Raw genomic sequence first — 24,372 nt, forward strand, 5'->3', positions numbered from 1 at the left:
TTCCTCTTCCCTTACCCTCTTCCCCTGAAAACAGTGGTTCATGCTTCCATGTGGACATTGGCTTTCTGGTACCTTCTGTAAATGGCCATTATTTGTGAGAACCAGGAAAATCATTGTTACTGGGCCATTTGCCTGGAGAGATCATCAAGCCAAGTGTAATCCTATTTGAATCCTCATTCACAGAAATACAGCTTTGTTCACTGAACACTAATCGGGAGAGGGAACTGTATCATAGTTATTTACATCACCACCACCCACCCCAGCCTGGAAATCCTGATGCCAATTGTTATACTACACACTACTGCCTAGCTGAAATTAAACAACAATTTGACCTTAATTTTTGGTACTTTCTGCTTTAATAAATTAAGTGGCAGTTTTTGGTTGCTGTTTATTGTATAAAATAATGAATTTGGACAGATCCGACCTTTGCCATTTAATTTCAGTTTACCAATTTGATTTATCTAGATGTTTTAGTTGTATTTAACAAAACATAAAGCATTAAGAATTCTTCAGAATGGTATTTGGAGTAATGATGTCAGTGTGTTTGTGAAGATTTCCGCTGCTTAATATTTCTAATAGATTTCTACTAGAAATTGTGAACAGAGATCTTGACACACACATTTACAACTTTTTTTACAAATAGTAACCAGAGGAATTCTTACCTCAGAAGCACAATCCAAAACAAGAGGAACACTCAAGCTATTTGTGCAGTTCTGTTTGAGACTAATTTATATTTTACAATCCATAAATCTTTAAAATTCTTCATTGCTTCTCTATATTTATGCATATTTTGAGGATTATGGATTTATTTTTGAATTATATACTGTAAATATCAATGCTTACATTGTTTTCTGCAATTCAAGCTTAAATGTACTTTCCTAGAAACAAAGCATTTGTATCGCTATGTACAGTTGACTTTTATCTCAACATTGTGTTTACTTATTATTTATCATTAATGACAGGTACTTGCAGCAAGTGATGCGAATCAGCTTCACAAGAGAGTCTCATGTTAAAGCATTCCACAAACTTCTCAGTTACAACCTGCCACAGGAAATTGAGAAGCTGAGGTAGGGTTTTATTGAGTTAATACATTTGCATTTGTGCCTTTAAAATCTAAAGTACTATATTTTACATTTTAACAAATGAATTCATATTGAGTGGAACTTGTTTGTTATAAACAGGCCTTATGAATTTCACAGTTCTTACAAATTTAACAGTTCTGACACTGTATTCTTTCAGGTTTAGTCTCTGCAGTCAATCTCATTAGCAGATCTTGTGTCTCTATGATCTGGAGTGCATTTTTGCTGACTATTATTTAGTTTAAATAATTAGTGACCTGCAGATTATAACAGAACTCTTACTGTTTGTAGTGGCTATGGTTGCTACATGTGTTCTAATTTTTTGGAAGGTGGACTGAAAAATAGTTCAGCAAAATTAAGCATGATTGTAAATCAATAAATCTGTTTATATGAATACACAAATGAACAAGAATGCAGTTTTCACAGTGTGATTCAGCTATTTCCCACACTTCTTGTACCAGAAAATAATAAAACACACGACTCTACCACTGTTGTAAGCAAGCACTCATTCTCAAGCTAACTAGTCTTAAACTAACGTTTCCTTTGTTAGTCTCTACCACTTTCCTGTGTCACCCGGAAATTGGTCTTCACCCCCAAGCCCAAAGGGAGATCGCCTTGTTTTACTGGCCAACCCTCCCTGCTTCTGTTGGAGGCCCCACACGTCGCTGGTTAAATTCTAGCAGTGGCAGGAAGCATCGTTACGTGGCCTCTCTAGGGCCTCAATTGGCCTCTGGAAGGGAATACCGCTCCCAACTAAATTCAGATGCAACGGGCACGCCGCCTCCTGTCATAATTCTATGGTGCCCCCCCTACTCCAAACACATCTCCGGGGCCCCATAAAATTCAGTCCCACATTAGTACATCAAATCACGCTAGTCTCATGTCTACTAACTTTAAATGTTAAGTCAAAAAATGCTGTGTCCCCAGGAAGTGATGCTTTATAAGCTGAATTTCACCTTTTTTATTTATTTAGAGATACAGCACTGAAACAGGCCCTTCGGCCCACCGAGTCTGTGCCGACCAACAACCACCCATTTATACTATCCCTACAGTAATCCCATATTGCCTACCACCTACCTACACTAGGGGCAATTTACAGTGGCCAATTTACCCATCACCTGCAAGTCTTTGGCTGTCATTACATAAATTAATGCAAAAATGCTACAATAAGGGTAGATTTTATGTGCCCTTGAATCAGTTTATTCTTTGAATTTTGTATATCAACTGTAACACATGGCCTCGTTGTTTGGTTTCTCCGATTATCAATATGGCATGATATTTATTATAAATGATGTCCCAGCATTCCACAACTAGCAGCAAGTGTGAAATAGCATATGGATGTGGGAATCTTGCATTCTATTTATCCTTCAACGTTATTCGCATCTGCAAAACTGCCTTATTTTTAAAAGTATCATTTTAATTTTTGAATTGGGATGGGAAAGGAGTTTGGGCAGGGTCCATAAAATTGCATCAGAAGGCGGGGGACGGAGTGTCTCTCGCCTTCCAAGTTCATCCAGAGCGAGCAACCCACCCCAGGCCAATCAAGACCATTAAAGGCCTCTTCCTGCCTGCACCTCAATTTAATAGAAGATAGAGGGGCCAGCCGCTGCAGGGAGACACCACCAGGTGTTACCTGTTTGCCTCCTAGTGGGGTTATCCAGGGTCCCTGGCAGTGATTGCAACCCTACCCCTTCATCCCCACCCCGTTGCTGAGGCCTGCCTAAATGGCCACAACGACTCTCCCGGATTCTTCTCTGTCCTCAATGCTGCAGGGCCACCTGCAGTACCGGCAGTGACCACTGCTGCCTAAAATGCTGCCAGTACTGGAGAGTCACGGCAGCCTTCCGATTGGCTGGCAGTTCTTAGAGGTAGGCGCTAGTCCCTTTAAGGGACTGAGTCCCTGATGGTGGGCAGTTAATTGCCTGCCCACTGTGGAATTGCAATGGGGCTTCTTAGGGAGACTAAAACTAATGCTGCCTATGCTGTTGCTTCCCACATAGCATTCACTCCAGAGATAGGTTCCTTCTTTTCAAAAGCTCTCCAGTACACATCTGCAGTGGTGGGTGTTTTATACTAAGTTCAATTTCAGAAGCCTTGTTACTATATCTTCTGGGGTTAGCTGATTTCAACCGAAACTGTGCAACATTAGGCATCGCCTGGCTTGGTACAGTAGGGTAAATGTGATGAATGCATGATGCCAACATTGAGCCTTGCTCACTGGGAATAATCGCAGACAAGTTCCTCAGGATCTTTCATCTATGAATGAGCAGACAATGGGCATATGGGGTATACCTGTGATTTCTTGATCTGCAGCCCTCCTAACCTAAGCAGTTGAGCCCTCACACTAGGAGTGCATGTGCATAAAATTCAAGTATATCCTAATAGCTATAAAACACTTAAGCCATGAATAAAATATCCAATCTTTTTTCAAATATATGAACAAAGCACTAAAACTGGCCAGAACAGGGAATGTCCTGGCAATATTTATTTCAGATCAAAGAAATCTATAATAAGACTCAGTTTTTGTCTGTCCGGACTATTTTGATCATTTTAAGGAGCGTGTTTGGCAGATTTATTTGGTGGACAGTGCCTGGCACAGGCGGAGGCATATGGACCCCATGGAGGACTGGAGCGTGTGATGCACATGTAGCTGCCAATGGTTGGTGGCGGTAGGGGGGGTTGGTGGAGAACAAAAACAGCAGAAGATGAGGGGAGCCCAACAACAAAATTACCCTGGCTGGAGAACATGAGGGCGGTGGTGTGAGACTGATGGAAGGAATGGGATGGCATGGGAGGGATGGATGAGATGATGGAATTGTTAAGTGTGACAAAATGGCAGAAACAATTATTTGATGCAACTTATTATTTGAAAGCTATTCTTTGTGCTAAAAGTGAAGATTCACTAGATTTGAATAAAAAAGTTCTGGAAAAGCTGTCCGGTGAATTCGAAGAATACATCAGTGTTGATTTTGTAGACAAAGAAGATGATAACCGTCTCTACGCTCCAGAGTTATGACACATGCCACCGCACAAACTTGGACTCCAGGCCAGAGCAGTTATAATGTTGCTACGAAACTTGAATTCTAAACAAGAACTTTGTCATGGAACAAGATTGGTAGTTGGGAAGCTGTTTTCTTTGATGAGCAATGCTGAAATTATAACAGGCAAATTTCAAGGAAATAGTGTTTATTCCTCAAATAATATTGAACCTGCTTTTTCAACTCAGGAGAATACAGTTCCCAATTAGACTTTCATATTCTTTGACTATTAACTGGTAACAAGGCCAGACTCTTAACAAGATTTGTGTTTATATTCCTAAGCCTGTTTTTCCACTTGCATAGCTTTATGTAGCTTTTTCCAGAGAGAAATTTTGATTGTTAGTCTTTGGTGAAAGAATAACAAGAAATCTGTATTTAAAGATGTACTGTTGGAATAAAGGTACTAATTTGACCGCAAATGTTTTGTGCATCTCTGCTAGTTTCTAATTAAAGCTCTGTTTATAATTGTGCAATTTGCTGTGAATGCGGCAGTTACTACTACCAGAAATAACAAATTTTTATCTACCGTTTTATGGAGAAGATAGCTTGAATGTTTTAAATTGAAAAAGTGCTTCTAATGAGCACAACTTTTAAATAGTGAGATTTGTACCTGTTTTGCTGCCAATCCCTCACATGAACTGGCGTGTCAGTACATTCTGTCCACTGTCAAGGTAAAGTATGGTTCCTTTCAGACAGAGCAGTGAATATTCCAAGGGAGTGGTATCTGTTGTTTTTTGGAAATCCAGCATTGGGAGCACAACTTTTTTACCATGTAATTTAATGTGACACTTTTTTTTTCATTCTGATCAGGTCTTTGCTTCAAGCAACTCCTTCACCGATTGTTTTCTGTCACAATGACTGTCAGGAAGGTAAGATTGTTTAGATTTTATGCATTAAATTAAAAGTTGCTTCATTTGCTGTGCTACAATGTTTACTCTTTTGGAAGATATTTTAATTTGAAAATATTTGCAATGCCCAATCAGGTCAAAGTGTAAATTCCTCACTTTAAAGTCATATCTCAGCATCTTGACAATAACCTGGTGTGGAAAATGAAAGTACAGATTGGATCATGGCAGATTGTTGGGGCAGTGCAGCCTGTATCCAATATATCATTTGACTTTTGCTTTTCATCCCAGGTAATCTCCTGCTATTGAACAACACTGAGGACTCTGACGATCAGAAGCTGATGCTCATTGACTTTGAATACAGCAGTTACAACTTTAGGTAATTGTAGTACTGTTTTACATGCAGATGAGATTAATCAAAGGAAGTTGTACTGTAATTCAGGATATGAGATTGGTTACTTGGCTATCACTGGTTATGCAATATCATTTTAGGAAATCATAACTTTTAGAATGATTTGCACAACCTATTCTGCTGAACCCTTAACCTTGGGAATTTGAGAGTATTTATGGCATTTCTTTTTGGATGTTGGAGATCTCCTCCTGATTATAAAGTCCCAAAAGATTCATTGGGCCTTTCATCAGTTCAGAGAATATTACTGCAAGGAACCTTATGGTTTCAGAGACTGTGTTCAATTTAGTATAAAAACTAAGGCTGGATTTTATCCGGGCGACGGGGATAGCCTGCCGGATCTGGTGCCAGTTGGGCACCTAAATAGTTAACTGTAGGCCTTCCCTGGGATCAAGGACCCCAGCAATGGAAGCCCCACCTGCTGAGAGCTGCTGGCCATTCGGAGGTCAGCAGCTCTTTAAGTGAGGAGCGCCACTGCACTGGCGGTGGTTGCTGCCAGTACTCTACTCCCTCAAGGCCCTGAACCCAGGCCATAGGTAAGTCTCACTGGGAGGGGTTTTGTAGGGTCGGCAGGAAGAGCAAATGGGTGGCTCTCAGTGGGCCACCCTTCCCGATGCTGGGTCCCTCGTTCAGGCACTAAGTGCCTATTAATGAGGGACCCCTGTCCTGGAGCCAGCAAGCAACCCGTAAGGGTTTGCTTGGTATGCTCCCCATATAGCGACAGACTCATCTGCCCACTGCTGGGCTAATTCTGGCAGCAGGATGAGGCCCTTAATTGGGAATTAATTGACCATTTAAGGGCCACAATTGGCACATTCACAGGCCTTCCCGCCCTGGACATAATTTGGGTGGAGGTGGAAAGGTGATGGGGTTCCCCCCTGCCACCATCCTGCCTGATTATATGCTCACCCCGCCTCCAAACCCAACACAGGGGAGAGCATAAAATTCCCTCCTTTGACTTCACATGATTAACTGAGTCTTGGTTAATGGTTAAATGGGTCTTCGGTTAGTGAGGAATGTGAGCTATGTATAAAGTAGATATTCTCAGAAGGTGCTAGTAGGCTATTAAGTAACCTTACTTATAGTAACGGTTATCTATTTTTGTGAGCAGTTCCCTAACATTAATACAAGATCACCATAAATATTTGGCTGTGACAATTCTTGGTTCTTCATTGCATGCAGTAATGAGTGTGTTTCTGAATAAATAAAGCAATACAGTTGCACATAATTTTCTTTTGTATTCTAGAGGGTTTGATTTTGGGAATCACTTCTGTGAATGGATGTATGACTACAATTGTGATGAGTATCCATTTTTCAAAGCTGATATCAAGAATTACCCGACCAAAATGCAGCAGGTATGTTCTTTGAGTACTGGACTTTCAAGTGAGTCCTTTTTTTAATCCTATTTGCCGTGCACAAAATTATTTAATTCCGGAGCACAATCAGTAATGATTCTACATCTTAGCTTAAAGTTTTCAATCATCATGCTGGTGGTAAATCATTCACTTTTTAGTAGGTTACTGTTGATAGGGCAATACTCACAGAATCAAACCTTGCATATCCCTGACATCACCACCCCTGGGTATGTCCTGTCCCACCGGCAGGGCAGACCCACCAGAGGTGGTGGCACAGAGGTATAAAGCCAAGAGGGAGTTGTCCTGAGAGTCCTCAACATTGACTCTGGACTCCATGAAGTCTCTTAGAATCAGGTCAACCAGTGGCAAGGAAACCTCCTGCTGATCAGCATCTACCGCCCCTTTGAGCTGATGAATCAGTGCATCTCCATGTTGAATACGAATTGGAAGAAGCGCTGAGGGTAGCAAGGGCACAGAATGTACTCTGGGTGGGGGACTTTAATGTCCATCACCCAGAGTGGCTCGGTAGCACCGAGTCCTAAAAGATATAGCTGCTAGACTGGGTCTGTGGCAGGTGGTGAGGGAACCAACCAGAATGAAAAACCTACTTGACCTCGTTCTCACCAATCTACCTGTCGCAGATGCATCTGTCCATGACCATATTAGTAGGAGTGCCCATTGCACAGTCCTTGTGGAGACAAAGTCCTGTCTTCACATTGAGGATACCCACCATTGTGTTGTGTGGCACTACCACTGTGCTAAATGGTGAACAGATCTAGCAACTCCAAACTGGGCATCCATGAGGTACCGTGGGCCATCAGCAGCAACAGAACTGTATTCAACCACAATCTCTAACCTCATGGCCCAGCATATCTCCCACTTTACCATTACCATCACGCCAGGAGCAGCAACAGGCTTACATAAAAATGAGGTGTCAGCGTGGTGAACCTACAACACAAGACTACATGCATGCCAAACAGCAGAAGCAGCATGCAATAGACAGGGCTAAGTGATCCCACAAGCAATGGATCCGATATAAGCTCTGCACTCCTGCCACATTCCCTCGTGAATGGTGGTGGACAATTAAACAACTAACAGGAGAAGGAGGCTCCACAAATATCCCCATCCTCAACGATGGGGGAGCCCAGCACATCAGTGCAAAAGACAAAGCTGAAGCATTTGTATCCATCTTCAGTTAGAAGTGCCGCGTAGCAGATGCATGGGAATACCATCACCTGCAAGTTCCCCTCCAAGTTGCACACCATCCTGACTTGGAACTATATTGCCGTTCCTTCACTGTCGCTGGGTCAAAATCCTGGAACTCCCTAACCGCAGTGTGGGTGTACCTACACCCCAAGCACTGCAGCGGTTCAAGAAGGCAGCTCACCACCACCTTCTCGAGGGCAATAAATGCTGGCCTAGTCAGTAATGCTCACATCCCATGAATGAATAAAAAAAAAAGGTTAAATGAATGGGCAACAAGATGGCAGATGGAGTATAATGTAGGGAAGTGTGAAGTTATTCACTTTGGTCGTAAGAATAGAAAAGCAGATTTTTTTTTTAAGTAATGAAACTTGGAAGTGTTGATGTTCAAAGAGACTTGGGTATGCTTGTACAAGGATCACAAAGTTAACATGCAGGTACAGCAAGCAATTAGGAAGACAAATGGCATATTGGCCTTTATTGCAAGGGGATTAGAGTACAGGAATGCAGAAGTCTTGCTACAATTGTACAAGGTTTAGGTGGGACCACATCTGGAACACTATGCAGTTTTGATCTCCACATTTAAGAAAGGATGTACTTTCATTGGAGATGGTACAGCGATGGTTCAGTAAATTGGTCCCTGGGATGAGGGAGTTGTCCTATGATGAGAGGCTGAGTAAATTGGGCCTATACTCTGGAGTTTAGAAGAATGAGAGGCGATCTCATTGAAACATACAAGATTCTGAAGGGGCTGGATAGGGAAGACACAGAGATTGTTTCCACTGATCGAGGAATCAAAAACATGGGAGCACAGTCTCAGGATAAGGGGCCGATCATTTTACTACTAAGATGAGAAATTACTTCACCTAGGGTTGTAAATCTTTGGAATTCTCACCCAGAAGGTTGTTTATGCTCCATTGCTGAATATATTTAAGCTGAGATAGACAGATTTTTGGTGTCTTAGGGAATCAAAGGATATGGGGAGTGGGTGGGAAAGTGGAATTGAAGCCCAAGAGCAGCCATGATCATGCTGAATGGCGGAGCAGACTCACTAGGCCATATAGTCTACTCATGCTCCTATTTCTTGTGTTTTTATGTTAAGCACCTATTATAATATTTAATTACCTTACCCAACAGCTGCACAGGGGTTCCCCACTCTCCTTCAAACCTGGAAGTGGGAGGAATTCCCAACCTGACATCACTGAGGATTTAACTCCCTGCACACACCCAAATACACTTACCCTTACCAGGGAAAATTCCATCCACAGGGCAGGATTTTAGAGCCCACCAATGTCAGGAACTGAGACAGACGGAGCCCAAAAATACCAATGTATTCCAGCGTGCCAGTTTGCTGACTCCGTTCCTGGCGACAGCTATTTTGGGGGAGGTGGGTTCAGGGCTTGACAACGCTGCCTGTCCCCCACAAGGAGGGCAGCCAATTAGGGTCATTTAAGAGCACTGTTAACAATAGTTAAAGGAGGCCAACTGGGATTTTCCAGTTGGTCTCCGGTTTCCCAACGCGACAGGAGCAGGTTAACCGCCTCAAGGTGGGCACCCAGCGGCAGGATGGCATGCCAGTGCTCCAGGCAGGCCTACAGGCCCTCCCTGCTTGCCTGGGTGCGGGTGCAGCTGAAGGCTGCTCTATAGAGGGACTCTCCACCCCCACCCACAGTGGTGGCCTGGCTGCTTTTTCTATTTTTATTTGAATTTTGTTTTTAAAAGTTGGTGAGAGGACATCTTCATGTTGAAGCACCCTCAGTTACTTACTCTTTACTGCAGTCAGCTACTGCTCTCTAGCTGAAAGGCCTCTGGCCCACCAGCTTCACAAGCCTGTCTGCCAACCTAACCGTCAGTTAGATACTCTATTTTTTCTCCCAGAATAAAGCACACCAACCAGGTTTCTTTCATAAACAACTAAACTATCCATTTATTATAAACCAAGTCTTACCCAATAATGAAGTAAAGCAGACACACAAATGGAAATATTAATATCCCTTATTTATCCCAGCACCCCCCCTCTCGCTCTCTCTCTCTCACCCACACACACAACCAGTTAACCGGTGTGGGGGGGGGGGGGGGGGGCGGGGAGGAGAGGGATTTTTGTTTACAGCTGTTACAAAAAAATGGAAGGAATTTTTTAAAAACTTGTGCTGAAAAGAAGGTATGGAAAGATGTCCCAAATGCAAAAAGGCGGCTGTCACTAGGAGCTTCCCAGAACAGTCCCTTCCAGACAATGTTGAAGATCAGTCTGGGTAGTGTTACGACCAGGTGAGAAAGGTGTCTAGGGTTCCCTCTCAGCCTTCACCTGGTCTCACAATAACAGGGTTTAATTTTAAACACACCGTGTTTTGAGCTCCCCCTTGGTGAATCCTTGTTCACTGCTTTCCAACTATAAGGCAAAGAAACCAGCACAAACAGGCTTTCTTAGGTTTAAAGAAGAAAAGTTGAAAGTTATTAAACTTGCACTTCAACTCTAATTCGGTTGATGCCTACAGATACACGACGCGCCCACGCTAGCATGCACACACGATACACCCATGCAAATAGAGACAGAAAAGAACAGAAGAAAAATAAAGTGGAAAATGTTTGAGGCAATATCTGAAGAGCTTTGGTTACGGTTCTTCGAGCTCTCTGTAGAGTCCTTGATTGTAGGTAGTTCTTGCTGGGTCCCAGTGTTATTCTTAAACCTTGTTCGCTGTAGGAGACTTTTCTCTCTTGGGGTTCATGTGTCTTCAGTGGATTCAGAGGCTTGTGAGAAAGAGATGGGAGCAGACAGAGATATTTTCAATCCAGGAGCAAACAGTCTTTGAGTTCAAACTCTCTGACTAGTTCAAAAAACCCCTGTAACAGCCAGTTAGACATGTGACCAGATGGTACAATTCAGGACTGGTTAGATCTCCTTAGCAGTCTCTGAAATGCTCCTCTTACACCCACTACCTGGTGATCAAGGTCCATTCTGGTTTCAGTGTGTCAGGGAATGGCCCTTTGTCCTTTCAAGCACTGTCTTTTAATATGCAACTGTCTTTTCCAGCTGCGGCTCATCTGTTTAGTAAATCATTTCCTTGCTGCAGCAACAGTTAGAAATTAATGTGCATCGTTCTTGGCAGGTGGGGGCCGAGCATGGCACCTCCACACCCAGCGGAATGAAATGCGATTTGCAGAAAGCGCATTTCATTCAAAGGGTCGAGAAAAAATGTGTTACGGGGGAGAAAACATGCATTTCTCTCATTCATTCACAAATCCTAAAACTTGTTAAAATTGCCCCTTTTTTGGCTTCCTAATAAACATGTGGTTCCTTGGGGAAGTTTTTCTTCAAATTGCCCGGTTCCATGGCTGCCTAGAATCTTTGAGATGGTTGGGTTTAATTAGCCCTGAGTTGGAATGTTTTTTTTTCAGGAGACTCCATAGTGGACTGGTCTATCCTGAACTCTTTCAGTGCTTTGCTGAGTCATGGGTGGTTCATTTTTTTCTGACTGTGGGGGTGGATTCTTTGCTAATCACTCCTTTGTCTTCCGGGACACTCCTGCCAGCAGGTATTTGTGCAGGCTCTACTGCACTGCCCTGTGGCACTTTGACTAGGTGAGGCATCGCCCTCAGTTTCTCTGCCTCCTAGAGGTCTTTCTTTGTCTCCGCAGGTTCCTGTAAATCCTGTTAGAAACTCTGGTGGGGTGCTTCTAGTGTCTGCATTTACATAGGAGGATGTGGAGGCTAACTTTTCACATTTTTTGGGGTTGGCTAACTGGAGGGTAAGAGTTTTCATCCTGGATTCCTCCCAGACCTCCTTTAACCGGCCATCTTGGTCACTTTTTCCCCCTCTTTGTCTAACCTTTTGTCAACCTTGTGGCTGCCTGTCCCTTTTTGTTTTCAGCAGGGGTCCCTTACAGTTCACCAGCCCTCTGCTGGAGGGTCCTCCTAACACCGGTACAGGACTTAAGGTTGCAGGTTTCATTATAGGTTGGGGTTTCCCCTTAATTCCTGCAGTACTCCACCACATCTTTGTGGAGATTTGGCCAGTCAAACTGCTGTCTTGTGCGGGCTTTGGTCTTTCGTATACCGGCATGTACAGCCACTGCAGTCTCATGGACCCTTCTTAATATTTCTCTCCAGTACCTCTGCGACACCACTAACTGGTGAACTGCTGTCCACTCCTTGCTCTCAGGTCTGAGAAGAACTTCATTTCCTCATCAGTACCCCATTCTTTAAATCGTAGCAATCAGGAACTCTGTCTGCTTCACTTTCAGACTGGGCAGCCTGTGCTAGCTCTCTCAATACTAGGTCGGTTCGCTGAGCCTCAGCTAGGGAAAATCCATTTAATTCATTCCCTGGGTTTCCTAATTTTCCAAGAAAGTATCAGATGGAAAGACCTGATCATCTGCCTGCAGTGCCAATGCAGTCTTCTCTGGGGGAGCTGGTTTGATCATGGCTTGATCCAGTACACATTCGAGGAAACTGCAAGGGTCCGTCTCCTGCCACTGCCCTGTCTCTCCTGACCTCCTGCGGTCTTTCTTTCACTACTGGGGAGGGCTATCACCTTTGCCCCCTCCAGATCATTACCTAGGAGCAGGTCAACCCCGTCCACTGGCGAACTAGGGACAATCCCTACGGTCACCGGTCCCGAAACTAGGTCGCACTCCAGGTGCACCTGGCACACAGGCATACACTGCCCTTCAATACCATTCACCACCATTCTGGTGTTCACTGCACTATCTGGGGGGGAAAGGTCAGGCCTTTTCCCAGTAAAAGGATCTAATGGTCCCTGTGTCCCTGAGAATTACTATGGGCTTGCTTGCCACACTCAAGGGGTATGGGGTTACTCTCCTTTGAAGATATGAAACTCTGATAACCTTCAGGAACCCTATTAACTTTTCCTGCACTTGTAGCAGTAGACATCCTGGGTCTCACTCTTACTGCAGTTAAAGACATCATCCTGACTGAGCAGGTGTGCCCTGATTAACCCTATAGGGTTTTCCTTTAATTTCCAGCAGTCATCTCTTAAATGCCCTGCTTTATTACAATGGAAGCACACAGGTCTCCAGGCCTCACTCCTGCTCACCGCACCTTCCTTTTTGGCTAGAGGAGGGCCTCCTGTGTCTCCTGCTTTCCTTTCTGTCCCAGGACTGCTTGGGCTCCTATCACCTTCCCACCCTTTGTCCCTTTTGGATTTGTGGCGGTGACTCGGAAAGGTTCTCCCCTGGCAAACTGACTGACTTGTAAATTAAAGCAAACTCATCGGCCAGAACAGCTGCTTGCTGAGCTCCCTGAACCTGCTGCTCCTCTACATGGGTCTTTATGGAGAGTGGGAAAGAGGTTTTAAATTCCTCTATCGGAATTACTTCTCTGCGATTTTCATAGCTGAGCTGTACTTTAAGAGCCCTCAGCCACTAGTCAAAAGCCAGCTGCTTACTTCTTTTAAACTGCAGCTAAGTTTGATAAGCTTGCTACTTGAGGGTTCTAAACGTTTGGCGATGGGCTTTGGGTACTAATTCATATGCCCTGAGGATAGCATTTTTTGTCAGTTCATAATTTGATAAACACTCATCTGGCAACAGGGAATAAACCTCATGGGCTTTTCCAGTTAGCATGCTATGTAATAAAGAGGCCAGGTCTCAGCTGGCCATTTTAGCTGCCTTGCCAGTTTCTCAAAGGACACAAAATTACATCTTCCTCATTGAATTTTGGAATTAGTTGAGCTAGTTTTAACAATTCTGTACCCAGCCCTGAATTATGCTCCTCCATATTGGCCATGTTTTCACTGGGGTTACTATGTCGTCCCCTAGTTAACTCAAGCCACTTAAGCTCTCTTTCTTCGCATTCCTTCCGGAGAACTCTTTGCGTTCATTTGTTCTCTCTCTCGTGTTCCCACTCTTGCGCATTCCCTCTAGCGCGCTCTCGCAATTTCCCGCTGTCACTCTTTTTCTTCACGTTCTTTCTGGAAGGCTCTTTCTTTTTCCCTCTCTTTCCTCAAATTCAAGTTTCCTCTGTTCTAATTGTATCTTTGCTAACAATACCCTGTTGGAGACTGCTTCCAACACTGTTTCTACTACTTCAGAGTCAGGGGAAAAATAGTTGGCCACTAGTCTTAGGAGTTCAACAGCAAGTCCTGTGACATGTGTAAATCTTAACCTGTCATTCTTTCTTCAACCCAAAAAAACCTTCCAGTTTTTACTGGAAAACAGATGACTGCTAGTAAGGCTTGTTTACTAGTTGACCTTCCCCTTTTTTAAAAAAACACAAAGTTCAGCAATCTCCAGATGGCTCAATGTCCATAATTCAAATATAAGTTCTTAAAACAGATTTTACAAAACAAACTGAAACAATCTTGTAACACCAGGAACAGTCCTGGTTCTTGTCACCAGTGTGAAAATTTAGCCCATAATGTCTGAAGTCTTTTGAGAATGTCACTTTGTTTTCAGTTGTAATTTGCAGTTGAAATGTGTCACTTGCTGCTTGAATGTGTGTCCTGCCAGTATATGGTTGTGCATGGTAAGCCATGAGAGAACTGATTTCTGAAGCTTGGCCTATGCCAGCAGCATGTATGGAGGGAAAAAGTTTACTTCAACAACCTGCCTGGTAAATAGTACTATTGGGCAGTCTAGCTTCCTTAATGCATGCCATCATCTTCTGCATCTGTTCCTGGACCCAGTTGGTAGTCTATATGGTATTGATTCTAGCTGCCACCTGCTGTAAAGCATGATACATGATTGTTCCCTGGGGAGGATGCTGAGAAGTATCACAACTCTCCTTGCACCAACAAATGCAGTAGTCCCTCCACATTGTAATCATGAATCCAAGGGTTTCAGTGCCGCACCATGACACCACTTGCCCTCAGACTCAAGTTTCCTGCCTCTATTCGTTCTATCCTCCACTGTTTTCTTTGCCAGTCAGTTCTTTTGCTCCATGCTCCCTTTTTGAAAAGACTGCAGAAGAATTTGGGTGCACAGTCCTTTAAGGACTAATGAGGCACATTATTTTCTGTCCTTTCAATTTTCAGTCACCCAAATTGAGAATTAAGTAACAGTCAGCTTAGATTGGGCCTGTAGGTGGGAGCCCGTCTTGCCAGGTAAGTGAGTTTTGATTCTGGAGGATCCAACATGGTTAGCCTTTCCCAGTTTGGGGAAGTGAAGCTCCAGGCACTTTATTAATGGAAAATAGACCTCATTGTATCAGACCAGTTTAATGTTAAATTTCTTCAAAATGTCAGTTTGAGCTTTTATTTACAAGATCCAAAAATTCTGCAGAAATTTCTGTTTAATATAAAGCAATGCAGGTTGGATGTTTTATTGCACAAAGATCAGAAAGATAATAATGATGAGGGAGGCAATTGGCCCATCTACCTCATCCCCATTAAAACTACAATTCCATATATCAAAACATCCAGTTGTTTCTTAAATATTCAACTTGTGTTTGCATCTACCTTTCCACTTGGAAAACCATTCTGGGTAATAATTATGCTGTGTCTGAAGAAGTGCTTCCTAACATCAGTTCTGAACTTGCTTTTTACCAAATTGTACCGGTAATGCCTTTTATCTTGTAATTGTGGTTTAACACAAAATAGTGCTTGGGATTAATTTTTTCTAGTCTGCACATATCTCAAACTGCGGTTACTAACGTCTGAGTGTTCTGATTTGGACTTTACGAATGAGGTCCAACCAACAAATTAAAAGATCTACAAATAGCATTTGCTTTGTTTAATTTGGTTACCCTTGTTCCAGACCATTATAATAAAGCATACCAGTCTGGTTTATCATTAAAAAAAAATCTATTTTATTGTTGTATTCCATGACAGCTCCACTTTATCAGAGTTTACCATGCTGAGTACCAGAATGAATTTGACAACTTAGATGACAAACAGATGGCAACTATGGAGGACCAAATGCTGGAAGAAATAAATAGGTAATTATTATAATTGGTACTTTTCTTAAAAAATAACCTTTGTTTATCTTTTGTGCAGTTCAGTACACACAAGTATGTTTTAAAAAGTGCAACCTGCTTATCGTGAACTTGTAAAACCAAATTTCAAAGTGAGAAAACATTCCAGTGAATCAATTCACTTAACAAATAAATGGCTGCAATTAAAGTAAACTTACTACCTACTACTTTGAATTTTTTATGCTGATCTAGATTGGGCGTGCCAGTATTAGGGAAATTGAACACCTTTGTAGATTTTCCGATTGGTTATACAAAATTAATGAACACAAAGGGCACGTAACTGATCAGAAATATGGGGGGAGAGCTGCTATACCAGATTTCAGACTACTTAATGTTCGAGCATTTAGTCAGCTAGCTGTCATGGAAAATGGGTGCCCATACTGGGATATTACTTTTGAGGAGTGCCCTTTGTAAGATTTGTAGCACCATTTTAAGGATACTTCTGAAACTTTGGATAGGTGGGTAGATAAAATTCCCCAGGTTACCCACCCTAAAGTTGACTGATTGGAATTTTAAGCTGCTCTGCTGAGTAGGCAGAAGGAATGCCCACAAACAGTCAGCAGGGTACTTTTTTTGCATGTGCATTGGTTTTGACTCAGCTGTCTGAGCAAGAAGTGGAAGTGAGTTTTCTGTTGGGGAAGCCTAGTGGTAAGTATTTTACCTTTTTATTTCTTGTGGGCCTAGGAGGAACAGAAGTATTCTTCTCGGGCTCTGAAAGGCAATTTAGATCTGTCTGCTAAGGACCAGTCCCACGCGTCCCGATCAAGATCGCCAAAGCACAGCACAGCGGCCTGGTGTTGGTACCTGATCCCAAGGCTTGTAGTGTAGAGGTCCAGACAGTTTGCTGTCCACTTCTCCTCCCTATCCCAACCACACTACTACTACTACTACCCTGAATTAAAATCTGCTCTTGTATATCTACATTAATGGTACAATGGATTTCCAAATCCAGTGTCTATTGGCTCACTTTTTTTTTTCTTTGGAAACGGATGACTAATGGAAAATATTAGGCAGGTCAGGCTGCACTAAAGGTTGACTGTGGCTATCTGCTGATACCCAACCATCTATGTTTGCAAGTACAGGTGTAATGACCTGGTAATGACCATGGACAGCATTGCAGTGTGCCAGTGGCATTAGACTCCGTTGCACCCTTTCAGCCTTTTCCTCCACTTCCTTCCAAGTATGCTTCAATGCTGTGGCCGGAGAGGCAGCAGGATTCCCTTCCTTACTAACCACCTGCATCATCGCTACTTTGCCAGCCATTGAATGAGGGATTTGAGTGTTATCCTGCCACGGACTGTGGTTCCTGCCCCAAAATTTATTGTGCCAGCCACTGGTTTTTGCTTTTTGCGCATCATTCTTGCCCAAATACTGTTTGCAGAGGCTGAAATATACATAATATTTATTAGCCATTGTGAAGGCTACTGAAATGAATATTTCAACATGTGGCTAGTTATATTTAGGAGGCTGTACCCCTTGTAAGCAGTCACAACATGCAATTATGTGCTACCAACACCAGGCCCAATGTGAGCTTGGAGATTAAGCACAATATGTAAGTGCAATTGACGGCACAACATCAAGTAAGATGAGTGCACTGAGAACTTGGTGGATGCTAATAAAGCACTGCCTGCTTAATGTTTGATCTGAAAGTTTATCTAATTAACCCTGGACTTCAAGCACTCCTTGTTCCAAGTACCATTTGGCCAGATGCACAATAAAGCTCCTCCTCCAACAACAAATCTTAAGAAAAGAAGCCCCTAGGAAAGGAAACTGGGATACCTATGGCACATCATTCTTTTCAAATATTTAAATGCGCCTGTGTGAAATTTTTCATTACCCACACTCTGTATCCTTTTCAGTATTCTAATTTTTAAATTCAGTGGTATCATCTGTGCTGAATTATGATCAGCTTTGTGTCATCTATGCGGTCAATTTGGAAATGTTCTGAGGTCAGTTAAGATCATTGCAGTTAGCAGAGACAAAGTTGATTTTCATCCCATTGGATCCAGCTGGATTCAAACCCAACCTCTAGTGCTGTAAGGACCTTATTGAACCCAGTGTAATCTGAAGTCCTCTGGCACACTATTATCTGTCATTCAGAGCATTCTCTGAATCAAAAGTATATGAAATATAGCTTTTTTTTTTACTGTGTAAGTTTCTTTTAAATTCTGTTGCTTCCAAATGGTTTTTAAAATATAAAATCTGTCCTATGCTGTGATTTAAAGCACAAGGAATGTGGCCTATAACACGATAAATCAATAGGCAGCAAAAGCAACACAGCCAGATCTGCATTTTACAAGCTTCCATCATCCCAACTGCAGATCAGAAATCGTAATTCTAGCAAGCTTTTAAGTGATATTTTAATAACTAAGACATCACTGGTCAAAATTGAGATTTTATTTTCATTGTAATGCATTTAACCATTTTAATCAAGTAATTAGCAAATAAGTTGTATCTAAGATACTTATGGTACATTGTTCTTGAAATATTTAAATACACATCAGCTTTTGAAATAAGCTTGTGGAGATGAATAATTGGCAAATTAGGATAGCTTTTCAGTGACAAAAAGTACTAATGAGGATAATGAGAGTGTGTATATGGTACATTTGGAATTCTGGGACTAGTGAAATGGTATGTCATGGTCCTTTCCAGTCCTGTACATTCCTACATTGTTGTGTTAAGTAAAGCTATTCCTTTGTGATCTGTTAATTCAACTGTGCACATGTATTGATATTGTATGTATTTAAACTTTCCAGATATGCACTGGCATCACATTTCTTTTGGGGCCTGTGGTCCATTATTCAGGCTCGGATTTCAGCAATTGAATTTGGATATTTGGTGAGTGAAATATAATGGTTAAATGTTTGAAACACAGGCACTAGTGGCTTTCATTTACTTTTATACATTTCTTATACAAACAAGTAATAGTTTGGTTATTGGAATAAAACATTTTCTCCATAATAGGAGACAGAATATAAATAGAACATAAATTCCCATTCTGAAATATTTTAATTGTTAATTGTAATGGATTTCTCCCACAGGATTATGCTTTAGCAAGATTTGAAATATACTTTGAACAGAAGAAGCAGCTGGATATTTGATTGGAAAATCTGTGGGAGGAGCCAATGCTGTTTAGTAAAGACAAGGACAGGAGAAAAATTAAGTGTCAGGACCAACTATGGAAAACCACAGCAGTGTCCAGCAGAGATGTGGACTGTGTGGATTTGTTCCATGTGGTAGAAGTTTAGAAAATGGATCTGTAGAATTTAAATAATGCAAATTTATGGACTGCAAAAATGATGACCTGTTTACTTTTTTCATAGATTATGAATAGAATTTGAGAAGTGCAGTAATGTAACATTAATCCTGTACAAAATTGCTGATTAATTCTCTGGAACAACTTCATTTGTTAGGTAGATGTTTAGTGAGCAATTAAGTAATGTACACCAAGATAATCCTTCAGCTGGAAAATGTGACTTTTCTTGACTTTTTAAAAATGATTTTTGCATGTTCCTTTTTTTTTGTTAGCAGAACAACTTTTAGGTAAAGTAGAAATACGAATGAGAGCTAAAAGTTAATTTAAACTCTAAAATACTTGCCTATAAATCTAGATTAAAAGACAGATTAATTGTTTTTTGTAGTACAATGTGAAAATCAGTAATGCTACTGAAGTTAAGTTAGGATATACAGTACAATATAATTTTGCTTTGTTAATGATGACGCACCTCGTGAAAGAATATTGAAACCAAGCTGTTCTAATACAGCAGATATCTGAGCCAGACAGGGGAACAGTACCCAAGGCTTTGATGATTAACCAGTTAGCATGGCTGACTGATAGTGCCCCAGAGGGATAGACCTCTCACTGGGGGGCTAGAAGCTTCTCATTCGTCTCTAGAAAAACTTTGCAATAGGGTGGTCCTAGCTTCTTAAGCACCAGAATGCTTTTCAGTGATCTGTGCTGATATCTGCGCAGTTTTAGCTAGTTAAACTTCAGGAGTATCCCTACACCTAAGGGTAATCTCTAGTTCTTAGCTAGTGCCAACCTGTGCCTACAATTTTCTGATCTTCGGTATATGGGGTATGTTACTATGGGGAGAGTGTGCAACAGAAAGTCCACATTTCTTGTAGATTGATTTAGAGACTCAAGTGTGGTGATGGTTTCTGATTTGTCAGACAGCCAGCTGACATCATAAAAATCATAGCTTAGGGTATCAAGTTATCATGGTTTTATGATTGTTTATCCTTTCTTATTTGTATGTTGTATGCCATTACATAGTTAAGTCTCTGCTATTCCATCATACTAAATAACAAATGTAGAATAAAAAAGATAATATGCTTTTAATTGTTGGTAACAGGAGTTGAGCGTTTGGAACCTGTACTATTTGCAGCTACATCTCTGAAATGTCAATGGGGGTGAAATTCAATTTCAGCAAGAATCCAAAATGCACAGTGGAAAAATGGTTGCCCATTATATACCCTGCCCAATATTTCTTTCTTTCTGTTCAAGTCAGAGCAAATCGGGCAGGATAACAGACAGCCAATTTGTTACGCATGTTCTGCGTTCTTGCTGAAACTGCATTTCAGCCCCAGTATGTCACTTTCTAATATTTTGAGGTGACCTATTCTGCAGTTTCAGTCGCAACTTCTAATTTCCAGGCCAATTGCTTTGTGAACGTCTAGTACTACTGTTTTCAGTTTGCTGTGCATGAGGTAGAACAACAGTGACAAATATTTATTCATGATTTTGTATTCTGTTTCTTGTCTGTAACCCAATTGATGCATCACATGGAGTCAAGTAAGCTAACACCTGAGCCATTTCTTTCTCGTTGACCATGGTATATTGTGTAAATAGTACGATTGAGCTCTGAAGTTAAGACCAAAGCCAAAACTGATTGGAATGAGGTACTTTGCAAACTAGTTAGTGATATGTCTGCATTGACACTACTACTTGAAGTATCTTGAGCAAAATATTATTAATGCTGCCACTAACATGCAAGTTAATATGTACATATATATTTGTACATTTTTTGAAGTAGGTGATTACACAGTAGATGACTAGGTTTTAACTCAACTGTTTAATTTCTTACTAAGATGCAGACTTAATAAAAGCCAGTGTCCAGTAAAGTACTAAATCCTATTGTAATAACTTGTTTGTTAAAATACTGTTTAAAGTGCTATTCCCAAGTCAAACTAAGCTAATAAACTAGGATTGAAATGTAAAATTTTAGTACAGTATTTCATTTGGTAACACTAAATCTGGGTATAACTGTTGCACTGGCTGGAATTTAACGCACTCACCCGAGACTGGGCTAGGAGATGGGCGAGAGAGCATATAATCATGTGGGAGGTGGGGGTGGTGTGCCTGTCGCCTACCTGCCCCTGCTGCTATCTTACCAGTGGGGGAGGAATGTGGCAAATGGTCTGCCCATCTGCCCCAGACCAATTAATAGGCACTTAAGGGCCTCTTCCTGCCACCGCTGGTGTGCCCCACGTTGGGCTGACTCCACTAAAACTACCCCCCATGCCCTGCTTTCTGACGCACATTCTCCACCCTCCCCCTCCCAACCAAGGCCTTGCCAATTGTCCCTGGCGAGGCCCGACTCCCACTTACTCTTTGAAGGGCAACCTCCATTATTCCTCTTGCTGGGTGCAGTCACAGCAGTGACCACTGCTCCTGGTGATGCTGCAGGGACTGAAGAGCGGCCAGCAGCTCTTGGAGGTGGGACTTGCTGCCTCGGAAGGGTAGAAGCCCCGACTGAGGCCAATTAAGGGCCTGGGCCATGCAAAATAGCAGCATGGCTTCCAGGCCTGCCAAAGGCAGGCTCTTACCCAGCTGTTCAGCCAGTGGGCAGGGCCACTGATGTGAAGTTAAATTCTGGCCACTGTTTCTGATAATAGCCAACAATGTTACTTTTGTGTAGTAAGTACTTTTGCTTTACTGGGAAGATGCGGGGTCATAATGATTTTTTTCTGTAAGACAGAGTAATTGCACTTGTGGAATTGCAGTATAAGCAATCAGAATTTTACCTTGTGTGTTGAGGTATTGATTTGTTACTGTAAAGAAAATGTGATGAATGCTTTTAAATTTTTAATGCAGTGATGTGATGCATTATGTTTGTTACGTTAATGCCAAATCAGTTGTATTTTTGTAAAATGTCACTGTATGCACAGTTTATGTACTGACATCAAATCTTTTATTAAAGCTTTTTTTCTAATGGCATAAGGAAATACTAGTTGCACTTTACTGTCTCAATGCAGCTAAAGATGACCATGAATTCTGATTAAATTAATGGACGTTTCTAATAGTTCCATTTTGTACGGTGATTACAATGAATGCAGAGCATTGAAACTTAAAGTCTCAAGTGAATACAACTTTGTTGTCCTTTTAAAATTGATTCCCACAATTCAATGTGGCCTATCATATATTTACAGTATGTGGTAAAGCAGTTCAGGGCTTGTTGCTGAGTCCCTTTTGAAATAGGAAATGTGAACAATGCTAATAAAACAAAAATGAAAATTCCTATAGTTCCTTTCCAAGACAATGGCAAAATCCAGAATGGAAACCATAATATACTTTTACTACTGTGAAAACCATAATTTTTAGACCTTTTCTTCCTCCTGGTGACTGTTCACTGTCAAGTGGGCCTGCTATCTTGGGGAAGCATGAAGAATTTTGCCTCTAGTTAGCTTGTAATTATTGGGGTGACCTGCTCCGGTATAGAATTGAAGCCTGACCCGACCACATCCAACCTGACCTGGGCCCGAGTCCTTTAATTTCTTTTCGCACCCGACCTAACTACAGTAATAAAGTTAATGATATCAAGCAGGTTATTGTGCTCTACCTTGTCCAAATGTTTTGATGTTGTTCATCCATTCTGGCAGCAGGCTATTCCTGCAGAATTGTGCAGATGCAGTTGGGAATCTGAGCCTGATGCTGTCACCAGGAACCAACGCCCTGACACCACGCCCCCCCCCCCCCCCCCCACCAGCTTTCACACACGCGTACTTTGTGGCTGAGTTCATTGGATAGTGATCGGGTACAAACCTCGTGATTTCCTTACCCTCTTTTTTTTTTAGTCAACACAGTTTTTGGAGGGGAGGGGGACTGTGCAAGGCCATGAAGATTTGAATATGAGCAATGCAGAGGCCAATTATCATTTTCTTACAGCTATTCCTAAGCTGAGTGAATTCAATACAGAGACATTGGACTGGAAACTAAATTTCAATGAAAGGAAAGATTGATTGATTGGAAAAATGGCAGTTCAGATAGCAGGCTTTTTCAAATAGCTAACAAAGCAAAAGAAAAAGATATTTTTGTTGACAAAGTATGTTGAACAATTTCTAGCATTCACATTTAATACAATTTTACTTAAAGGTTAATATCACTTTTTTAAAAAAAAATAATACCCTAGATTATTTGATGTCATGAGTGAATCTCAACCCTCCAAAGCTTTCAGAGTGTCCATCCATCCTTTGAGATCTTTTGTGTTTATCTGGCAGTCCTACAAAAAATCAGAAAGCCCTGCTTGTTAATTGCTTTTACACACTGGACTGTCTTGTTCCCCGAAAATTACAGTTCAGTTTTAGAGATAAAGCATCCCAGAAGCCCTGATTTGAAGTATTAAAATGCAAAAAAATCTAACTGCTATCAAATACAGTTATGTATTTATTGGAACATCTTCCAACTCCTTGAGTAATTAAAATTAAATATCCCAACTCTAGGAGCCTAACTAAGTTTTTGTAGATAACTTTCAAATACACATAGTATTTCTCTTGTCAGAAATATCAGCAAGAAATGGTGGAAAAACTCAGCAGGTCTGACAGCATCTGTGGAGAGAGAAGCAGAGTTTTTCCAATGCTTTCTGTTTTTATTCCACCCAGTGAAGGTCTTTGTAAATTGTAGTCACTATTGTAAAATAGGAAACGCAGCAGCCATTGCCCACAGCAAGCTCCCACAAACAGCACTGATAACCAGATAAAACAAATCACGTCAAACCGTAGATTAAAAAGCCTACTCCAATGAAGCACCCAATAGGCAGGTGAACATTAGATTTAGTAGTCTCAGTTACAGACATGGCAACAAAAAAGGAAAGAACAAAAGGTCTTATAAATGGTCATGTTAAAAAAAAAGGCAATAGTGAAAAGTTTAAGGGCAGTCCTCTGCTGGTCGATTATCCTTCCAGCTACTCTGAAGTTCCTCTCACTGCTGCTACTGCTCGCCGGAATGCAAAGTATACTTCTAGCCAGCCTGGCCAATTTAGGGTATGCAACACTGTGTTCCTTCCACCAGCGCAACAGATTACGCTTGTCTGCCAACGCCAACACAGCAGCCCTCTGTGCTGTGTGCTGCTGCACTTCATTTGTGTTCATTTCTTCATGAACATTTTCCCATTCAGCAAATTCCATCAGTGCTTTTTTGGCAGCTGTAGGTTCATTGTCAACCACTTTCATTTCCTGCACAGTGTCTTCTGTTTTAAAGTTGTTGGTCAGTCTGTGCACTTCAGAATAAACCTC

At 41.6% G+C, this 24,372-nt stretch overlaps 1 protein-coding gene across 4 annotated transcripts in view; it reads left to right on the top strand.

Moving 5' to 3' along the window:
* chka (choline kinase alpha) overlaps positions 1–22,086 on the top strand; it is a 67,833-nt gene extending 45,747 nt beyond the window's left edge. For all 4 annotated transcript variants that reach the window (XM_068046399.1, XM_068046400.1, XM_068046402.1 and 1 more), the window contains 7 exons: positions 963–1,067; positions 4,928–4,986; positions 5,254–5,341; positions 6,618–6,726; positions 15,716–15,822; positions 18,615–18,696; positions 18,900–22,086. In XM_068046399.1, the coding sequence (XP_067902500.1) occupies positions 963–1,067; positions 4,928–4,986; positions 5,254–5,341; positions 6,618–6,726; positions 15,716–15,822; positions 18,615–18,696; positions 18,900–18,959 (610 nt within the window). In that variant the 3' untranslated portion in view covers positions 18,960–22,086. The remainder of the gene's footprint in view (positions 1–962; positions 1,068–4,927; positions 4,987–5,253; positions 5,342–6,617; positions 6,727–15,715; positions 15,823–18,614; positions 18,697–18,899) is intronic.
* The last annotated feature ends 2,286 nt before the right edge of the window (positions 22,087–24,372 follow it).

The sequence above is a fragment of the Heterodontus francisci genome, chromosome 14 (genome assembly GCF_036365525.1).
Source record: "Heterodontus francisci isolate sHetFra1 chromosome 14, sHetFra1.hap1, whole genome shotgun sequence".
Classification (NCBI taxonomy): Eukaryota; Metazoa; Chordata; class Chondrichthyes; order Heterodontiformes; family Heterodontidae; genus Heterodontus; species Heterodontus francisci.